At 38.6% G+C, this 19,845-nt stretch overlaps 1 protein-coding gene across 2 annotated transcripts in view; it reads right to left on the bottom strand.

Moving 5' to 3' along the window:
* Window positions 1-6,653: 6,653 nt before the first annotated feature.
* The window catches only part of dicer1 (dicer 1, ribonuclease type III), a 39,391-nt gene continuing 26,199 nt past the window's right edge, over window positions 6,654-19,845 (bottom strand). For both annotated transcript variants that reach the window (XM_044047228.1, XM_044047229.1), the window contains exons 26-30: window positions 19,036-19,291; window positions 17,546-17,814; window positions 15,031-15,193; window positions 14,481-14,556; window positions 6,654-13,273 (exon numbers count right to left, since the gene is read on the bottom strand). In XM_044047228.1, the coding sequence (XP_043903163.1) occupies window positions 13,108-13,273; window positions 14,481-14,556; window positions 15,031-15,193; window positions 17,546-17,814; window positions 19,036-19,291 (930 nt within the window). In that variant the 3' untranslated portion in view covers window positions 6,654-13,107. The remainder of the gene's footprint in view (window positions 13,274-14,480; window positions 14,557-15,030; window positions 15,194-17,545; window positions 17,815-19,035; window positions 19,292-19,845) is intronic.

The raw sequence follows: 19,845 nt of genomic DNA, 5'->3' as shown, positions 1-19,845 counted from the left end.
ACATGTAATAGACTACATGACTCTTCAAACCAAAGCATCAAACTGAGCGACAGTTTAAAGGGTAAACAAACATCGACCGTCGTTGTTTTGATAGTCCCGCTACTTCCTGTCGTCTTCTAAGTATTTCAAGGAAATACTTGGGAAAGGATGTCGTTCCTGTTTGTTTGTTCAGTGGAGTTTTCCCTTCAAAACATGAAATGTTGGATTGTCTGTTCGAAGGCTCGTGAGGAAACATGACAGCACAAGATGGAGGCCTCTGTAAAGCAAAGAACTTAAGTACACATGAAAGCCTCAATAATTATGAGTATTATATTCAGTAACAGCCAATAAACCTTCCTAAATGTTTAACACTGACCTTTAAAATCTGAATTCCGTCTCTCTCTCTCTCTCTCTCACTCACACACACACACACACCGTCACTGCCAGTTCATCTCTTCTGCGGCGCTCCGTGATTTTGCTGCGTGAACATGATACTCCGGCCGAGAAGCTTAAAATGATCAGTGTCTAATTTAAAGTGACACACGGAGATTACTGTGGTCCAACTCCTCAAAGCACACAACAATCATTGGACTTAGTTTGTCTTCTAATAAAGCACGTCTGCCGCTGCTGCTGCCGCTGCCGCCGCTGCTGCTGCTGCTGGCTTACTTTTCATTTTCAGAACCAGGCACAATCAAGCTAATGTTTTCATTCTGAGTTACAGTCACTAATAATCATAGGCTTCAGCAGGACACCAGTTTGTCTTAGTACTTACAATAACAAGGTGCAGTGCAAGGTCTTTAGTGTTGGGGAGACGAGATACCGTCTGTCATGGATGACGTCAAACAAAACACGAGTTATTAAGTCAAAACCAGAAACTACATAAAAACCTTTTTAGGGGCGGGACAGACAGACATTATACACCAAAAAACAAAACGATAACATTATAAAACAACAGTTCATAGGCTGTGGTCTATTTACTTACCTAACAGTATCCATCGCCATGTGAACACCATCAGTGTCTTCTTCCCTCCCTTGAATTCACTGGAGCTGGAGCATCATCTCTTAATGTTGTCAGAGTTAATGTCCTTCACCCTTTTTCTGCAGATGTTTGGGAAAAAGGTGCCAAATGTTGTCCATGTTCATGAACTTTCAAGGGTATGTCATTACTTCTTCTTATTGAAACTATGAACTTGTCAGCTTGTAAATTCACTATACAAGTGTCTAGTTAGTTAGTTTTTATTAATCCCCTTAGGGAAAGTATTCCTCTGCATTTTGACCCATCCTAGAATTAGGAGCAGTGGGCTGCCACACTGACCCTCTGGTTACAAGTCAAGTTCCCTTTCCACTTGGCCACGCTTCCTCACACTTCCTCACACATCTGACGTATATGTGAGGAAGAGGATGATGACGAGAGAGCAAATGATCTTATTGGGAATAAATCTGCCTCCTGTGAAAAGGCGGTAGCTGATGGTGCTCGTCCTGTTTACACTTGGGTGATAATGGTGTTCCTTCAAGAGCTCAATATTTTCTCAGGTGGTACTTGGTGTAAAACGTTTGAGAACCGCTGGTCTAAACTTTCCACTCCTCATGAAAATGACATCACACTGCATCATTTTAAGCAGCGCTCACATTTAAAGCTGCGGTATGCAACACACTGTCTCCCAACATGTCAGTACGTTGTGCAAGAGGTTGAAGACCAGAAACTGGTTTATAAAACTGTGCACAAGGTACGCCTAATATTCGGATTTGTGCATGCGCACACACGTCAGTGTCTCTTTGTAAATCACAATCAACTCACTCGCTGAAAATGCAGAAGGCGAATGGTTGTGCAAACTGTGGGTTCGGGGGGGGACTGTGGTCTGCAAGTGAAGGATTCGTGGGGTGAGACATTGTCAAACTGATATGTATGTACAATAATCATCATAAGAAGCGCACCGATGCTGGATCCAGTGTGGCACAGAGAGCCAACAGGACAGGAACCGGCTCACAATCCATTCCTCATCACCGGCCAGCAGCTCTGACTGTTCTCTGAGAATTCTCTCCCTCTAAAGCTTCCATTGGTTCTTATCCTCGAGCAGAGACAAATCAGCTATTTTGAGCCATTGTGATTACGTTCTTTTTATTCTCTCCCCATCTGACTGAGCCTGAGCGGCTTCAGTTGTTGGAATTAAACCGTAAATAGCAGACTGTTGTGCACAATGATAACAATAATAATAATAATAACAATGCATGTTATTAGAACAGCGCATTATCTAATCACATCCTTCGCAATAAAAACCTCTTCTATAATGCGGGAATTAAATAAATCTCACAACATGAAAATATCATTAGAAGCACAAAACACAGATCTACTGTAGATCCGTGCATAAGTGATTTGTCTTGTTTACCTTCATGGAGAATGTGTCTCAGTCCACAAAAGCATTTAATAATTACAGCATTCATTTAAAATGTGTATGCAGGTGTGCGTTTCCGAGAGTATGCATCAAGCAGGTATTTGTTTATTTGTCACACCTGAGCAAAAAGTTCTCAAAATGTTTAAAATCGGATTTAAATTTGTGAAATTTGGCAAAAGTTCACTTGGCTCTTCTATTTTGTGACTTCTGCACAATTACTGCTACTTTATATCACTACTAAAATGCAATATAAAATGAATTATAAGTTTGACTCAACTACACATAGGAAGACGATGATTTTAAAGCCTGAATATGTGACCTATAAACACACACACCCCCAGGATGTCCATATAAGGAGTTAAGTATTAACATGGGTGCACCTGTGGCACAGATCTGTGCCGCACGAGTACCAAGGGTTAAGCAGTTTCTGGTTATTCATCCCTCTGCCATCTGAGTCGCAGTTTCCATGAAGGACGTTGTTGTTGTTTGTATATAAATCCCAAAATTTGCATAGAAAGTGGTTTACGCCTTATTTTGTGCGTACACAACCTTTATGAATGAGGTCCCCGGACTTTTTACACCGACAAGCATTGAAAGGATTCACACAACTTGACACAGACTGACGACCAGTGTCCCAAAGGATTTTAAAACTATAAATAATGAAGTGATCGAACTGGCACAGGCACGACATATATAGTTTTTATTATTATAATAATAATAAGAAGAAGAAGAAGAAGAAAAAATACTGAAAATATGGTATCAGACTTATTCTAAAAATAAAGTTTTTGACATTGTAATTCAGCACAGGCATTCAGTGGAATCCCTCGGTTAAACACACAGTCTGAGTTTAGATATATACAATATATAATCATTTATAAGTTATTTTAAGGTAAATTCAAAATGTCATGTTTTAAGACACTTTTTTTTTCCCTGCAATAAATTCCATTTGTTTCAGGTTCAAGTAAATGAGTGCTCATTTGAAATAACCGTGATATCAATTCTGAGCCAAATAATCATGATTTACAGTATACAATACGACATATACAGTAATAAAAACATGGCATATGAGGCCTTTGATGAGAACATTTGACTGAAACAAACCACAGATCTTGTCCTGGTCAGTTTTCATGGCACGTAGCAGCAGAACAGACTGAATACTTGCAAGTCAACTCGACATTTATTGGAAATGCAGCTGCTCACTAATAAAGGATCGTTGCCTTGAACCCGATAATGAAAAAGCCAGAGAAGTGTTTTGGAGGGAAAAATGATTCTCATACACATCTGATAAACAGAGTTTGTGCGTCGCGGCTTCATAAATGTGTCTCCTCCTCGCAGGAGTGAACTCCGCGCGGTTGCAGATCAGATCTTATTTTCCTTGTGTTCAAATCAAATACACAATTAGTTGAAATTCAGTGACGGTGAAATACAGTCGGCGACAGCCACGCTTGGTGAAAATGAGCCAGGAGCCGAAGCAAAAAACTGATGTGTTTTTCATATGTTATTATTATTATCTGTATAATAAGGCTTTTTCCAGTGGCGTTGATACACACATACACACACTCCTCTGACAGTGTGAGTATCCCTTTCCATCAGCCAACCTAATATCATACTTTTACCCTGTGATTCACCCCCTCTGTTCAGCTGGGCTCATATCATATTTAAAGTCGTGATGATTGAGTCCCCTCTGTTGATGGCATATTTCTCATTTAGGTTAAATCAAAGAGACATGGTGTCAGACCTAACCACCGCTCATTACCATCATCACTGGAGTACAGGGAGCAATTTACCTGTGGAGACGTGGTAATGCCAAATGGAAATAGGCAAGAGCAGGAGCTGAAATGATATTTTTAATTATGTAGCACCTCTCTCAGCGTTCCCATGCTGTTACCAGAGCCCGCGACGCCCTGGCCTCATTTCAGTATTTGCGTCTCATCAGAAAGTAGAGCAGAGCCGTGTCGGAGGGATGAGAGGTGAGGGTGGTGAGCATCCTCGCCCAGCGAACCCCTCAGGAACAAACAAATCATAACAAGCAGCGGCGGTGGCGTGGCGGAAAGTTGATATTGCGTTGATTATCTGCCTAAGCGGGTGCCGTCGACTCGTTTTCCCATTTACTAACACTCTCAAAGGCTTCAATCAGCAGCTTGAGTCTCATTTGCCTCTGGTTTGTGCTGTTTTTTCTATTACAGAGCTGTAGAGAGGAATAAAGTACTGACAACAGCAGCTGAAGGTGGAAACTAATACAGTGAATCCCAGCTAATGAACAAGTGCTGTCAAAATGAACTTATGACTCACCTATGCCTAATGTCACACTTGGTCTTTGAACGTAACAGACCAGGCAACGTTCATGAAAACGCTGGATACACTTTCAAATGAACACATAAATGAGTCATGTTTATTCAACTTATAGAACTGTAGCGACACTAAAACGACGCGCTATGAAGCTGAACCGCGAAGCATGCGTAAAAACAAAAGTCGAATGTGAATTTATCAATGAAGCCACAAGCCTGTGCCCAATGCCGGAAGTGACATCTTCAAAAGTCAGAAATATAAATAAATAAAAAAAAAAGGTTTTAGCTCCTCAATTTAAATTGTCTGTATTTATATATAAGGGAAGACATGATATCTCAAACTGGATTTCAGTCCAATACATTCATTTTAGACCTTTTACACTGAAGCTGTTAACAACAGATTTGTGCCATTTCAAAGACAGATCTATTCTTCTCCCAAAGAGCAGGAAAAAGGAACACTTTCTCTCTTACACATCTTTCATACACATTCACACACAGTCTTGCCCAGAGACACATCAGCATATAGACAAGTGGAGCCAGTTATTTAACCGTCAACCTTCCAGTAACAAGGTGACTGGCTTTATCACTGAACCACCACTCCTAGACGTGAGGATCTCTCTACACGACGTGATTGGTCAAACCCGAGTTTGGATTTTGCAGCTCGCAGAGTCTAAATTTCTAGGCTACCCTAATACAATTTTATGTTCACCATTTTATCACATCATCAGATGTGTGGAAATGTGAGTTTTTACATCTCAGCACACAGGAGTAATTGAACTTGACAGGTGCCTTGCTACAGGCACGAGTAAGTGTTTTGTAATTGGCTGTAGCCACTCTCACTCTCACCCTCACCCTCTCACTCACACAGCTCTGTGAGTGAGACGAGGCGGCGTCAAGCTGAGGCCGACAACGAACACAGTGCCCCCAACCACAGACTGTTCACCCCACTCCCCTGTAGGAGGCGTTACAGGTCTCGCCGCACCCAAACCAGCAGGTTACCAACATCCCGGTAACCAACCAACCAACCGTTAAGCAACCATGTAGTTCTATTTTTAATGAACCGTTATGTCAGTATCAGTATTTGCTTTGAACCATACACAGATACAAATGTCACGGAACGTTTGCTGTGTAATAGTAACAATGAGCACTCAAACACACCAAACCAACAATTACTAAAAACACACACAAAATTACAATTATCTACATATGACGCTTATTATCGGTTTAATCTTTTGATTCTATTTTCTTTCTGTCTATTTTTGTTAGATTAAATCTTTTTCAGTTTGAGGCCCTTGAATTCATTTCATTGTTTTTTTATTGATTTAAAACCCGTGACAAAAGAAGAATGAAGAAACTCAGAATTACTATGACCTATTTGAATCAGTATCTCCTGGATTTTTAAGTCAGGATTAAGGTACAGCTAGTTTAAGTCAGGTTTAAGTCATTCAGATATCTGTGTGTTGTTTTATGTGTGTAAAGATGGTAGACTGACATAGGACTTTTTTTTTGCCCATATATGTGGACCAAATTCTCTTATTTCCTTCATCTGATAAAATATAACGGTTTAATAATAACAAACATTATTTATATAGCACTTTTCCAGTTTGGATGACCTACATTCACATCCATCCACTTACATCTTTCATACCCTTACACATGTTGCCGGCACAGCCGTCAGGAGCAGTGTGGTGTTAGGTGTCTTGCCCGAGGACACATCAGCACTAACGTAGCCGAGAATCAAACCCACAACAGCTACAGTGGCACTAGTAATACTCTGTCTCTACAATCTTATTTCTGCACTATTCCTCGAAATGTGGACATTTTTGCACTTTTTGGCCTGATGGCGGCGCTGTAAGCTCACTACTGGTCACATCCATCACCTGCAAAGGGAACGTTCCATTATTTCAACAATATCTATTTAGAAACCAAACACACGCACATCCATGTAGCTCGTATTTTCCCGATAAACACCAATGACCTCACAGGAGCCACGTTCAATGACCATACCATTACTTTTATTGTAGATATACAGGGCTACAATTATTTTTTAAAAAAGAAGAGAAAAACAAAATTCAAAGGTATTTGTGATCCATAAGGTGCAGACCGCAAACCACTGCAGCACGGTATTACAGTATGAGTGAGTAGTTCATTAACTATTCCATATTATTCTATGTCCCTTAAACATTTGCTGCAGGTTGTAATGGCCCATAATTCCTCATATCCTGACAACAGTCCATCACTGGTTCAGTTTAGCTCCGCTCTGCTGGTGTTCTGCGTGAGAAAAAGTCTCCGTCAGTTCTCCGTGCTGGCATTAGGACACTGATATTTCTCCTCCCACCCCGATCCTACCGTCTCTTCGGCATCATTCACACAGTGTGACTGATCCGTAAAGGAAAAATCCACCCAAATACACTGCTGTGGAGACTGTTGGACAGTCTTAACAGCCTCTCAATCAAAGTAGTAGTAGTAGTTTTTTTTTTTTTAACTCATCGGCTGCCATTGACTGCTACAGACGTCAATTCGACCACTGCTCTGAAAATGGCTGGCAGCCAACAGCTGTCAACAGATAACTTTAAATAACATTAAACACTGGAAGATGAAAAGCTAATTTAAGATCAGTAACTGACTGAACGTACAGCTAAATCTCTCCATAGACCATGTCCCTTTGATACTAATCAGCTTTTAAAGTGGCTTAAAACACAAAATCATTGGATAAACAGGGTTAGGGTTAAATTCAATGCAGGCAGAAGAAATACAGTAAATGACTAATATGCTTATAATTACTGCATAAAGCTGTGCTGTTCTTCATATAGCTTATAAAGGACGTTTATATTTGTAAATGTTTTTCTGTCAAGAAATTCAGGTCTATTATTCTGCATAGGAATAGTTGTTTTGTTTTTTTTTATTTGAGGTTCCGACACATGCTCACTCTCACTAGAAACATGACTACACGCATTAAATCAAGGAAAAACTAATTTCCAGTCACTTCACAAAAGGCTCATCTAATAAAATCTATTCTTGTTGAAGTCTGTGATATCTTTAAAGTGTGTTTGCTGCTTTATCGCAGCCTTTTCTGACTGGAAAGTGAAGTTTGTGTCTCTTTGTAAACCATTCGCTTTCCAGCACCAAAGTCTATAGAGCAATTATTATTTTTTTTAAGTTCACAGGGATACAGGAGCTGTTGGTCTAATGCTGCCTTTTTTACACAAGTTTTTATCACTGACATAAGTTATAAAACAACACGTTTGAACATGGATCAACAGCTCCTGTGTCTTGATGTAAAAAGCACTCATTTTCTCGATGGAATTTGGCGTGGGAGAGCGAGTGACACAAACTTGCGCTTGCAGCCAGAAAAAGGCTGTGAAACAGCAAGAAACGGCTTAAGAACATTCTTCAGATGACGGAGACTGAAACAGGCGTAGATTTTTATGAGGTGAGATGGCAGTGTGCGCTCCTGACTTGTAAAAGAGCTACTGTGCGTCATATACATTTGAGGCTGGGTCTTGTTTTGAAGCGTCAGTCTACTAAAACTTTCTGTAAAATAGATTTTGGGATTCCAAAAAAGGAGACAGTGTTGAACAATAAATCTCACTAATAGTTGTGATATCATGTTTGTATACAAAAGGAACACACATTAGGGCTGAGTTCCATTTTGGCCACATTACTTCTGTTCTGAAAAAGGTTAAAAAAAACTAAAACCTCTTGAAAATATCAGGCATGTTAAATACACAGCTGATCAAGCTTCTGTTTTGTTGGCTGTTCCTACAGTTGCATTCGAGGACTTGTTAGAAATATTTGACCCTGCAGATAAATATGCTGCCTTCAAATGGGCTTTATTTCCTGTGTTCAAGTGACGAGCACAACAATTAAACACTCCTGCCTAAAACTCACAACCGGCTGTTTAGTGCAAGTTTCCTGACATCACAAATCGACAGTTATGCTGCTTTGGTGTACACCAACAGCATAGCAACATGTCTACGGTAGAAATAGACAGTTCTTTGACTAAAAAGGCTTCAGACGAGGAGAGAGAGGAGACCAGGGGAAATATTTGTCTAGACGTTTGCCCAATGAAGACAACTACGAGCCACTAAAAGGCTCCAAAACAACTGGGAGATAGGTATTTTAGCTTTGACGTCTGCAGTCATAATTAGAAGTTGACACATCTGGGTTTTTCTATAATTTATACGTTTTTGTGGGTGCATATACTATAGTTTTCTTGCATTGGAAAAAAATAGGATGAAGTTAGTGACTTAACGTTTACCAAGTGTCTGAGGGCAAAACTGTACGATTTGCAATAACTGGCATATAAATAAAATAATCAGTCGACGTTCTTTTTTTAAAAAAAAAAACAAAGCCAAATATTGGCCTGATTAATCGCTCTCCCTAAATCGATTCCAGTATTTGAGTGGATTTTTCCTTTGAGTTCCAAATAAAGGTGAACCAAGGGAGAAGAATACAGGCTGGGAGTTTTGCCGGACTGACTGATCCATATCAATAGTAGTCCAAAGAGTGTTCCAAACATGTTTAAGGCAGGATGTCAGTCAGAATTTTTACCCCCAAATTTCAAAGATTTTTTTTTTCAGTGTATTTTTCAGATGTCAACATGCAGGCATATATGTACCCCCCCTTCTCTCATATCCATTTAAAACAGGGCTGTGTGTACCAGCAATTGAAACAGCAAGGAACACTGAACCACAAGTCCTCTTTAACATGACGGCGGCGGCATCATCATCATATACACACTTCTGTATCCTCCATCTTTCGCACTCTGACGTGAGGTAAAGTATGGTGCCCAAGTGCAATGCTCAATTGTGCTACATGTACAAAAAGGAAAAAAAAAAAAAAACAACTCTGCCAGTAGAACATGTAGTCCGTTCTGAATAACACAGGACTACCTAATCTTCAGCACTCCAACACACCACCACCGTTGCTTTCAAAATAAAATACAGGAAAAAAGAAAAGAAAAACATATGTTGGATACTGACATCACCTGTGGCTGACAAGATTATGCGTGACCCTTAGTTTCATAATGCAAACAAAAAATAGAGTGGGTGTGGCACCATATGAGCGATTTCACATTTGTTTCTTGTTTTAGTAATCCCTCCCTCTGTTGCTCCTGGCATTTCACTGATTACGAGTGTGTTAAGCCAGCGAATGACCATGAGTGTGTGTGCGTGCGGCCACATCCTCCACAATCATATCAAACAGCACAACTAAGTGTTGAGGGTTTGTGTGTAAAGGTCAATACAGAGGGTCAGTTACCTGAAGTAATGACAGATTGCACTCCAAAACCTGAAGAACGGCGTACTTAAGTTTCATTCTGAGGAGGTTTTTTTTAGTTTTGTTTTTTTTAAAGTGTTAGAAAAAAGGTGCTATATGCAACATTCTGCTTTACACGACATCAGGAGACAAAAGTGTTGTATGTAAATATACAGTAGAGGGCTGATGTGAGGTTGCACTCCTGTGCCAGGTTGTTATTGAGCCTCTGCTTTGGTAGCCAGTCTGGCAGTTGCATTCAAGTACTGTAGGAAAAGCTGGACACTGTATATAAACATGCTGCATTAAAATGGGGTTGTTTACTATGTTAACTCTTGGTTAGTTCAGGAAATTATTAATTTGCCTGCCTTCTCGAACAGTGTTGCTCAATCCTAAAATATACAGTTTTAATGAATACCGTGTTATATGGAGCAAAGAAACCAGAAAATATTCACATTTAAGAAGCTGAAAAACAGAGGACAAAACACTGAGACCAATTATTTGACTATGAAGAAGTTGATGATTAATTTAGTAATGGATTTATAACTGAATAATCATTGCAGACCTATATTAAATTACACACATTGTAAGAGGGACTAGCTCAAAATATCCAGGTAAAATCGTCAGATTTACTTCCACAGGAATCTTATTTTTTTAGCTTCAAAGTCTGAAGACAAGGAGAGAAATAAGATCAAGCTTAATACTGGTCTGTCATTTCTGCAGTTTCTCCTCTTAAGACTTGTGAAAAACTTGATGCATATATTGTGTGACCGGCTACAATATGCATAACAGCCTTTACTGGCACTAGCTGTCATGATTATGACTTTTTTTTTTTTACCAAAATATTAAAAAAAAATTAACTGATTTGAGTGAATTCTGGCTGGATTTTGAATTTAAAAAAAGAACCTAATAAAGTCACAGATTTCTACAGCTAGTGTGGAGAACATTGCAGAAGCAACAAGTATTTTTTATTTTAGCCTGACTATAATTGGAGCAGCCATATGTCCTAAAATGTATACTTGAGTCAACGCATTTAGATCATAGATAATAGATATTTGATGCAAGCCAGAGTCTGGAAACATAGCAAAGTGCAGTATGTTGCATCCATTTCTATCCAATTTAACTGTAGACAAATGTATTGACCCTGTGAGAAACTATATTCCACCTTGAAGCTGCAGAAATCAATACTGGTTTTCATAAGATGAAAACATACAGCCAAGTTCCTTTTCAACTGAGACTAATACTACAACTTAATTATTATGACTGTTAAATCAGTGTTGTGTACTGTATACAAGATGTATGTGGTACAGTACTCACAGTGCACTGAGCACACACTTGTCCTTTGAGGTAGAAGTATTACTGTGGGATCATGCGACTTGGGCAGTATTTTTAAACGTATGAGTGCAATCTGATTACCTCTACAAGCACTGATTCTCATCTTTTTTTTTTAAGCCTAGAATTCCAAAACAGATTTTTATCCGACATACACAAATAGCTGTTGAAAGAGTCGCAGGCGACACTCACACCATCGAAAAATAATCAAGTACGGAAAGGGGAAGGGATGACACAATGCAATTCACCTCGACGACTTGATGGCTGACAAACAAGACAACCTAATCAAACAGATTTCAAACTAATTTAAAAGTCAAATAAAAGAGGTATTATAGTTACAGTGCAAAAAAAGATGAGAAATTCAAGCTTAATACAACAACATAGCACCAAAAAAAAGACAAAGAGAAGATGCATGCAATTAACTGAGGTATTCAGGTGAAACGGGGATTTTTGATGAGACACAAACGAAAAAAAAGACATTTAGCGAAAGGAGACGAAAAAAATTGGTATCCTTATCCCTAGGAATTGACTTCAATCCCAATCTTCTCTAGCTTTGGTAGGCATGGGATGTGAGGAACACTGTGTTGAAATGAATTGGCCTTTCTCACAAAAGAAGGTGAAGTGATTTTGAAAAAGATTCCATGCACTTAACACCGGTATCCAATTTTGTAGAAAATTCTGCAGCACATTTGTATGAGTGATATGTCTGTCCTTCTCTTTTTTATATCAAAACTGAGCGATACAACTCTATGGAAACAGACTGAACGAGCAAGAATCACCAATTCAAATCAACTCACTCTTGGTATCAAAACATGGTAAACCCAGATGCCAAGATAATGCCATGAACGTCTAATGAAAGTTTCTTTCAGACACTCTAGATATATCCATACATTTTTGATCATTAGCAGAAGCCATCCAGTTGTCATGGTTTATACATAAGCTACAAGAACATGCAACTTCAAGTGCGGATCAAAACTAATTTTAAATTACATTAACAGGGAATGTTGGAATTTCTATCCGTGTCGCAGGATATGAGGGTAACTCTTAGCAAACAAAAGGCCAAGAATATCATTAATGTGGTTTATATTTTTTTATATATATTTATATACTTTGCTACAAATATGATTTTGGTGTCAGTGTGACCACACAGTTGTCAAAAATAACAGACCCTAGTGGAATAAGTGCAAAAAAAAAAAAATGTAAGAATACCATTTCAAGACAGATTTCAGACAGAAGGGCCACCAGCGTTGTGTTCCAGTGGTATCTGTTAGCCATGTCTGCTATTAGCGTTTTCAAAAACCGCCATCAAACGGACTGGCACTAGTGCACAGGCTGTGGAGTTTAGAGTTTTTTTTGTTTGTTTGTTTTTTTTCTTTTATTCTTCTACATACTTTAATTTACACCTTTGATTTAACTATGTACAATCTAATACTACACAATAAGCTTAAGCCTCCTCACCTTGCAGAGAGTTTTTTTTTCTTTAAAAAAAAACAAATGAGGAATAGGATACTGCGACCTGACCTTTTAAAAAAAAAAATAACCCACTTAGCTAAATGTTAATAAAGCACTCATGTGATTAAACAAAACACATAGGGAAAGGAAAGATTGTGTTTGCGCAAAAGAAAAAGAAGAAAGGTGAAGTGGGGGGGGTAAAAAGATCCAATGTGAAATTCACTGTGAGATCAGTTGCTTCTTTCGTTGCATCTTCAAACCATAATCCTGGTTGTCTTGGGTTGTGCCATAGCAGGCCGGAGATACAGGAGCTAGCATTGACATCTTGTAAGGAAGCCTACAACATTTCTTTTTCTTCTGAAGCATCAATAGCTTAGGTGCTAATGCTGAGAGCTCGGAGGAGGAGCTCAGTTGTTTTGGACCTGAGGTTGATTGGCTTTGAGGCTGCGCAGAGCTCGGCGTGCCGCTGCAGACTTGGCGATCCGGTAGCTGCGACCAACTCCTTTAAACTTGCCCTTACCAACGACCTCCACCGTTACCCGCACCTTCCCATCATAGGTTCTCTCTGCAGGGCTGCAAACACACCAGAGGTAACACAGTCAATTTCACATCATCGGGAGCATTGAAGTGTCTCCATATGAACCCGTGTTGTGTGCTCTGTAGTTGGCAATTGGTGTGCCAGGCCAGTAGGCACCCATATGTTTATGGGACATAAAGCTATATTACAATATCAGTATTGCTATACATATTGAAGTGTTACTTCCACACTGAACATAAATAATATCTTACCTTTGCCGTCATAGCTTTCAGTTTATTCAAAGGTTAGCTCAGTTTGCAGCTAAAATAATGTGATAACTAGGGGTGAGGGGAAAATTATATCGCTATCAATTTTTTTTTTTTAGCATATACATTTTTAACTGATGTTACAAATAAAGAGCTGAAACAATGATGCAGCGATTATTAATCGATGAATCGGTTCAATGCTTTTTATTTTTATTTTCTTAATTTCTTTGCTATGGATAAAGAAATCAAGGTGTGGACAAGACATTTGAGAACATCATCATTTCCAGGTTTGACGAACACCACTCAACATTTTTTAAGGTTTTCTGATGTGTTACGGACCAAGCGATTAATCGAGAAAATAATAGACAGATTAATCAATTGTGAATATAATTGTTAGTTGCAGCTCTAATAAACATTAAACCTTTTTGTGGGTTAGCATAAAAAAATCTATTGACGTTTCATTCCCCTAGATGGTGCCACGTGCCAGTACTTAATATATAGCAATATCATATCGTGGTGTCTCTGGTGATGCCCAGCCCTGGTGTTCACAGTCTATCGTCTAAATGAGCGAAGGGGGTGTGGCTTTGCCTACAGTGGTGAAAGTCAAAGTGATGGAAAACTATAGGTATCGCTCTATTAATCAATAGATCACAGTCTTTCCAAACATGTTCAGCAATAATGTTCTCATAAAATGTGTTTACAAACAATTATATGAATCTAATTTACAGGGCCTTCAAAATCTGTCTCGAGTGAACACACATGTTCAGCTGTAAAATCAGGTGCGAATTTAAATCATATGGTCTGAATTACTTGAATGGTTGCACTTAATACAGGCCCTGGATCCCTCCATGTTACCAAGACAACATCATTTATTGATTCTATCATGTGAGAAGGCAAATATGATTCAAAATGTTTTAGAAACAACTAAAGCTCTAAATGGACTGAAATTACAAAAAAATCTAACAAATACTGGTGTGTTTAAGTGCTGATCTTGTACCTGAACTTGGCAGTTTCTGGTTCCATCTCGAGCAGCTCTCTCACAGGAGAGCGTGGCACGTTGGCAGAGAATTTCTCTGTTAGTGGGAACAGAAGATTTTGAGTAAGTATGAGACAACACAATCATTTCCTGTCAATTCATTATTAAATAACTGCGATTAGAGCTTTAAACTCATACAAGGGCTCAAAACATATCACTTTTAATAAGAAACTATTTGTTTTGGATTTCAAACAGAATATGTTTTTTAGTGAACAAGTGAAAAAAAGGAATCTTAAATAAGATGGCAAATAATTGTGAGGTCCAGGAATGAAAAAAGATGCACACTCCCCCCTTGCAGCACTTGGAATGTAAGTTAGTGAGCGAGACAGCATTTTCAAGACACTAATATTAACAATTTTACTGTCTATTGTTTCTTCCCTAGTTATGACGCAAAATATTAAATGATTAAACATTCCAATACAACAGGAAAACAATCCTGCACCAAACAACTGCTTAATCACCATGACAAAAAAAACCACATTATAAATAAATAGATGTGACTGTTCCTCACCTATAAGTGGCCTCATCATTGGATAGTACACTTGCCACACTGTCTCCAGTGACATCTTGCTGTCCATGTAAACTGCTCCAGCCAGCGACTCAAAGATATCACCCATGGCCTTAGGAACCTCTATGTCCTCCTCCTTCTCCTCATCTTCCTCAGAGCGCCGCAGCTGATGGAAAAATATCCAAATCATAAAACACACAGTTACAGCTGAGTGATATGCGGAAAACAATAATACTCATTCATTTAATTAAGCTGTCTAACAAGGATAGGCATTTCAAGTAAAAATGCTATTAGACAGTCACTGGAAATTATCCAACAAATATTCACATGAGTTTCCAACACAATTGCCTGCGTCTGTGGGTCAGTTTTCTTTTTTCCCCCCTTCGAGTTTTATAGGGCTGAAACTAATGATTATTTTTACAAAATGGATTAATCGGTGCAGGTTCTCCCAGAGTGTGTGTGGGGTTTCTCTGGGTTCTCCTGATTCGGACGGTTGTTAGACTCTTTATGAGTACTTCCCACGGTTTTGGTATGCATCAATATCTTAATATAAAAGTACTCAGACTAGCAATGGCAATATTGCATTGTAAAAATAATTAAAAGCAAAGATATAATTAAACTATAAACTTTATTTAAACAATAGTGCACTATCAGATCAAATTAAACAGCAAACATAAAACAACACAAATTAAATATAAAGTTTAGTACTATCCAATAAAATAAACAAAAATGTTACCCACTCACAGAAACTACGTACTACAAACTACAACTACGGCTGTACTGTACAAAGTTTTGATAAAGTTTTGTGAGGGGCTGAAATACCGCTGTTTGCTGTTGTGTATAAACCGAACAGGGCGTATCGAACAGTTCGGTAAAATACCGAATATTGTTGTATCCCTAGTGTCCAGGGTGTACCCCACCTATCACCCCATGTCAGCTGAGATTGGCACAGCTGCCCGTGACCCTCATGTGGAAGATAAAACGGTAGAAGATGGGTGGATGAAATCGGGCGATTTTCTTGATTAATTGCTTGGTCAATAAAAATGTAATGATCAGTATTTCTCAAACTACCAAATGATCTCAAATGTCGTGTTTTGTCCACAAACAGAGCTAATAACTTGTGATCATGCAAGACTGTTACAGTCAAGTCTCAAGTGACTGCAATAGTCTGCAAAAATGTGTGCAGAGGACACAGGAAGTGACATGTATTTAAAAATAGATCTAAGGATTTTATGGACCAATATCTAATCTTTCAGAGTTTCCTAGTATAGTATATTTTTTCTTTGAGTTCAGGAGTTTACATTTAATAAAGTTGGTGGATGTGATGTCATCATGTGACCACTGAGGAGACTCAGAAGGGATAAAAAGCCAAAAAGTTGTCAGGCCATGCATCAAGTGTGAGAAAAACACAACAAGCTGCAGCTGTGCCAGATGGTGGAGGGTAAATATGAAAGTGAGTCAGGGCAATACTTGATGCGCAAATGACACACCTTCCTTGAGCCTGGGCACAGCTGAGGACACAAGAGTAAAAATTATACAAAATACAGTTAAAGGCCAACATGGTACGCCTGTTTGGGAGGGACAAGCAACAGGCACAGTACATATTTAAAAAAAATAGATTGCCCTAGGCATCTGTGACAAGAAAAAACTTGTTCAGTAGCAGCTTTTGTTAGGGCCACAAGGAGCAAGCAGGAGAAGAGGGTAAAATGTTGGTAGGTTTGGAAAAATAAGAAAATAAACAGTCTATGGGTAATTTTATATTTTGATAGGTCCTAAAAAAATTGCCAACTGGGAGCATCAACTGTTTTGTTGCTGCTGCTGCCTTTATTATTCATTGTTACTTTTTTTTTTACTTAATTCTATTTAATACCGCACTAACTCTGAGCATTATGACGTCATTTTTAATTTGTCACAGTAATACTATATAGCACAGTAAAATGTGGCAAAGGTTCACAGTATCAAAATTTGGATACCGCCCAATCCTAATGACATGTAACATAAGTACACAACAGTGTGAATGTCTGTCAAAAATGCACTGATTCAACTTGTCCAGTTACTAAAATTCTCAACTTTTTAGACCTAAACCTTTTGAAACTGCCTATTCATTTATTTTATGGCAAGCTACATTTTCAGTTTCATAATATTGTTGTTATTTTCATTTGATGAACAGTGAGCAGTGAAGTGGTACCATATTACTGCGGACATTTCTTTCAGCTGTTTTTGTACGTGCCTGCTGTCCCCAAGGCATAAAAATACCTCTCAAGCAGAAAGAGCAGATCTGATGCCAAGATGGCCATTTCCCGGCAAATTAAATCCAACTGCATTTTCGCTTAAGTACTGAAAACATTGAAACATATTCGTAAAAACGTAGTGTTTTGTTATTCAGGCAGAGCTTTTTAATTCCGACTATTATTTATGGAGGAAATTGATGACAACAGCAATGATTAGGTTTCTTACTTCAGGGCTTTGTTGCTCAGAAATGATGCTGACTATTGTTCTCAGGAGAAACAGGACTCACCTCAGAGTCCATGCCTTGCATCTCATCCTTCTCCAGCTGAAACTGCACAAAGTCATCAATGACACGGAAAAGCTCAGGTGAGATGGCCTTGAAGTACTTGTGGTAGTCATATTTGACAGCCAGAGAGGCAAAGATGGTGTTGTTGACGAGTGCGGAGCGCAGATCGGTCAGTACACCAGGAGAGTGCTGCCGTGGGTCTTCATAAAGGTGCTTTGTTATGAGGTAGTCAAGAATTGCATCACCAAGGAACTCCAGCCGCTGGTAACAATCTGAAGAGAGAGCAAAATAACAAACTTGTGGTTAATTTCACAGAAGTGATTGATACAATTTCACTGCAGTGTCACAACCTCAGACATAAAATTGCAGCGTGTAACTGATATAAAAAACAAATGTCCATTAGATTCAAATAATTTTCAAATTAGTTCACACAATGCTGATTAAGCCCATCAGTTTAACACATCTGCTAAGGAGGCACTTTTGGAGGTGGTGGACACGCACTGTAAGCAGAACAGAAGTGTAAATGTCTCTGACGTACATGAGCTACATGAGCGGAAATACCTTGGTGGCTCAGAGTACAGCTAACGTGAAAGCAGCAACAAAACTGTGCAGTCTCTTCTGCTTTCGACAGTTTTCCAGTTGTTAAAGGCAGGGACTCTCAAAAAGCAGGAGTCCAAACAATTGCCTACCCTGAGCTGCTGCTCTATAGACCTTAATTTCAGCAGAAACGTCTAAGTTGACGCTATCATTTATGTGAAAGACCTTTGTCAGCAGATAGTTGTGTAGCTTTACGCAGCAGCAAGACAACAACTTTGATAGAGGAGGTTGTCAGGGGTTGATATAACGGCAGTTGGTTTAAGTGAGAGGGTTTACTTGAACAGTAATTATTGATCATCAGCCGCAAATAAGGCCGGAATGTGGATATGAAATGCCATACAAAGTGTTTTCCTGCTCCAAGGAATAAGGAAATGCACTGTGGCTAAAAGCATTAGATTTTCAAAAAGCCACTGAAGCGTCTCTTTGTCTGTTTATTTGACTTTGTTGATAATAACCGTTAAGAAGATCGTCCAGTGCCAGAGAAGTGTCTATACTATGAAATGCTGGTAAAACCTCCAAGGCAACGTCAGCAGCCTCAGGTACAACCACAAGCTAATGATTAATCCATTCATCAAGTAAATAATCGACAGATAATCAATTATAGAAAATAATTGTTAGTTGCAGCCCTAGAACAAGGCCATCATATAGAAAAGTAGGGCAGCATCGCAACCACATTAGACTTTGCCTCGTATCGAGACTGGTTCAGACAGAAACAATGGTAACGGCATTGGTTGCTTATCAGACGGTGTTGCCCTTAAAGAGCTGTTGCAAGAGTGGCTGTAGCTAAATTGCTGCAATAAGATATTGTCTAACTTGCTGTATCTGACTATTGAGGGTATCAAGTAAATTTAAATCCGACCAAGTAAATTTTCATCTACAGAGAGACAAATTCTAACCTGTGATTGTGTTGTAATGGTAGGAAGCATGGGTGAAGGCTTGCAGAAGGTAAGCCTTGTTCTGAAAGGTGTAGTTGATCTTTCTTTCAAAGTTCTCGAAGCCAGAAATGAGGTGGTTGAGAGTCCGCTCTGCGTCTGGATGGGCTAGCATGCAACGGGGTGGAATCTTTAACCAGCCATAGCAAAGATCAGTGGCTATGGTCAGACAGTTCTGTACCAGAGCTCTGATTAGGGCCCCTTTCTCCACTGGTAACACCTGTTATCAAAACAAAAGAGAAATGCTCATCACTTCAGGACAGTTAACATAATTTGTGGTTTAACAGAAATACACCATTTCATCAATTATATTTGACTTATGACTCAGCAGAGTGCTGGGCATGGTTATCCTATCTTAGAATAAGGATAACTGACACAAAGAAAACTGATTTAGCTAGAGCTTATGCTGCTCACCTAATAAAACTTGTGCAAGCTTAAGTCAACAATGCTTCTGTAAATATGTATATGTGTGTATGTGTATGTATACATACACATATATATACATACACATATATATACATACACATATATATATATATATATATATATATATATATACACATATATATACATATATATATATACACATATATATACATACACATATATATATATATACACATACACATATATATATATATATACACATACACATATATATATATACATATATATATATATATATACATACACAAATATATACATATATATACACACATATACACATATATATATACTGCCACTTTACCTTGCTGTTCGACATCTTTTTCAGAC

This window comes from Solea senegalensis, linkage group LG16, assembly GCF_019176455.1.
Source record: "Solea senegalensis isolate Sse05_10M linkage group LG16, IFAPA_SoseM_1, whole genome shotgun sequence".
NCBI classification, from domain to species: Eukaryota; Metazoa; Chordata; class Actinopteri; order Pleuronectiformes; family Soleidae; genus Solea; species Solea senegalensis.
Note: the sequence above shows the minus strand (reverse complement) of the source record. Positions and strands in the feature narration are given on the sequence as shown.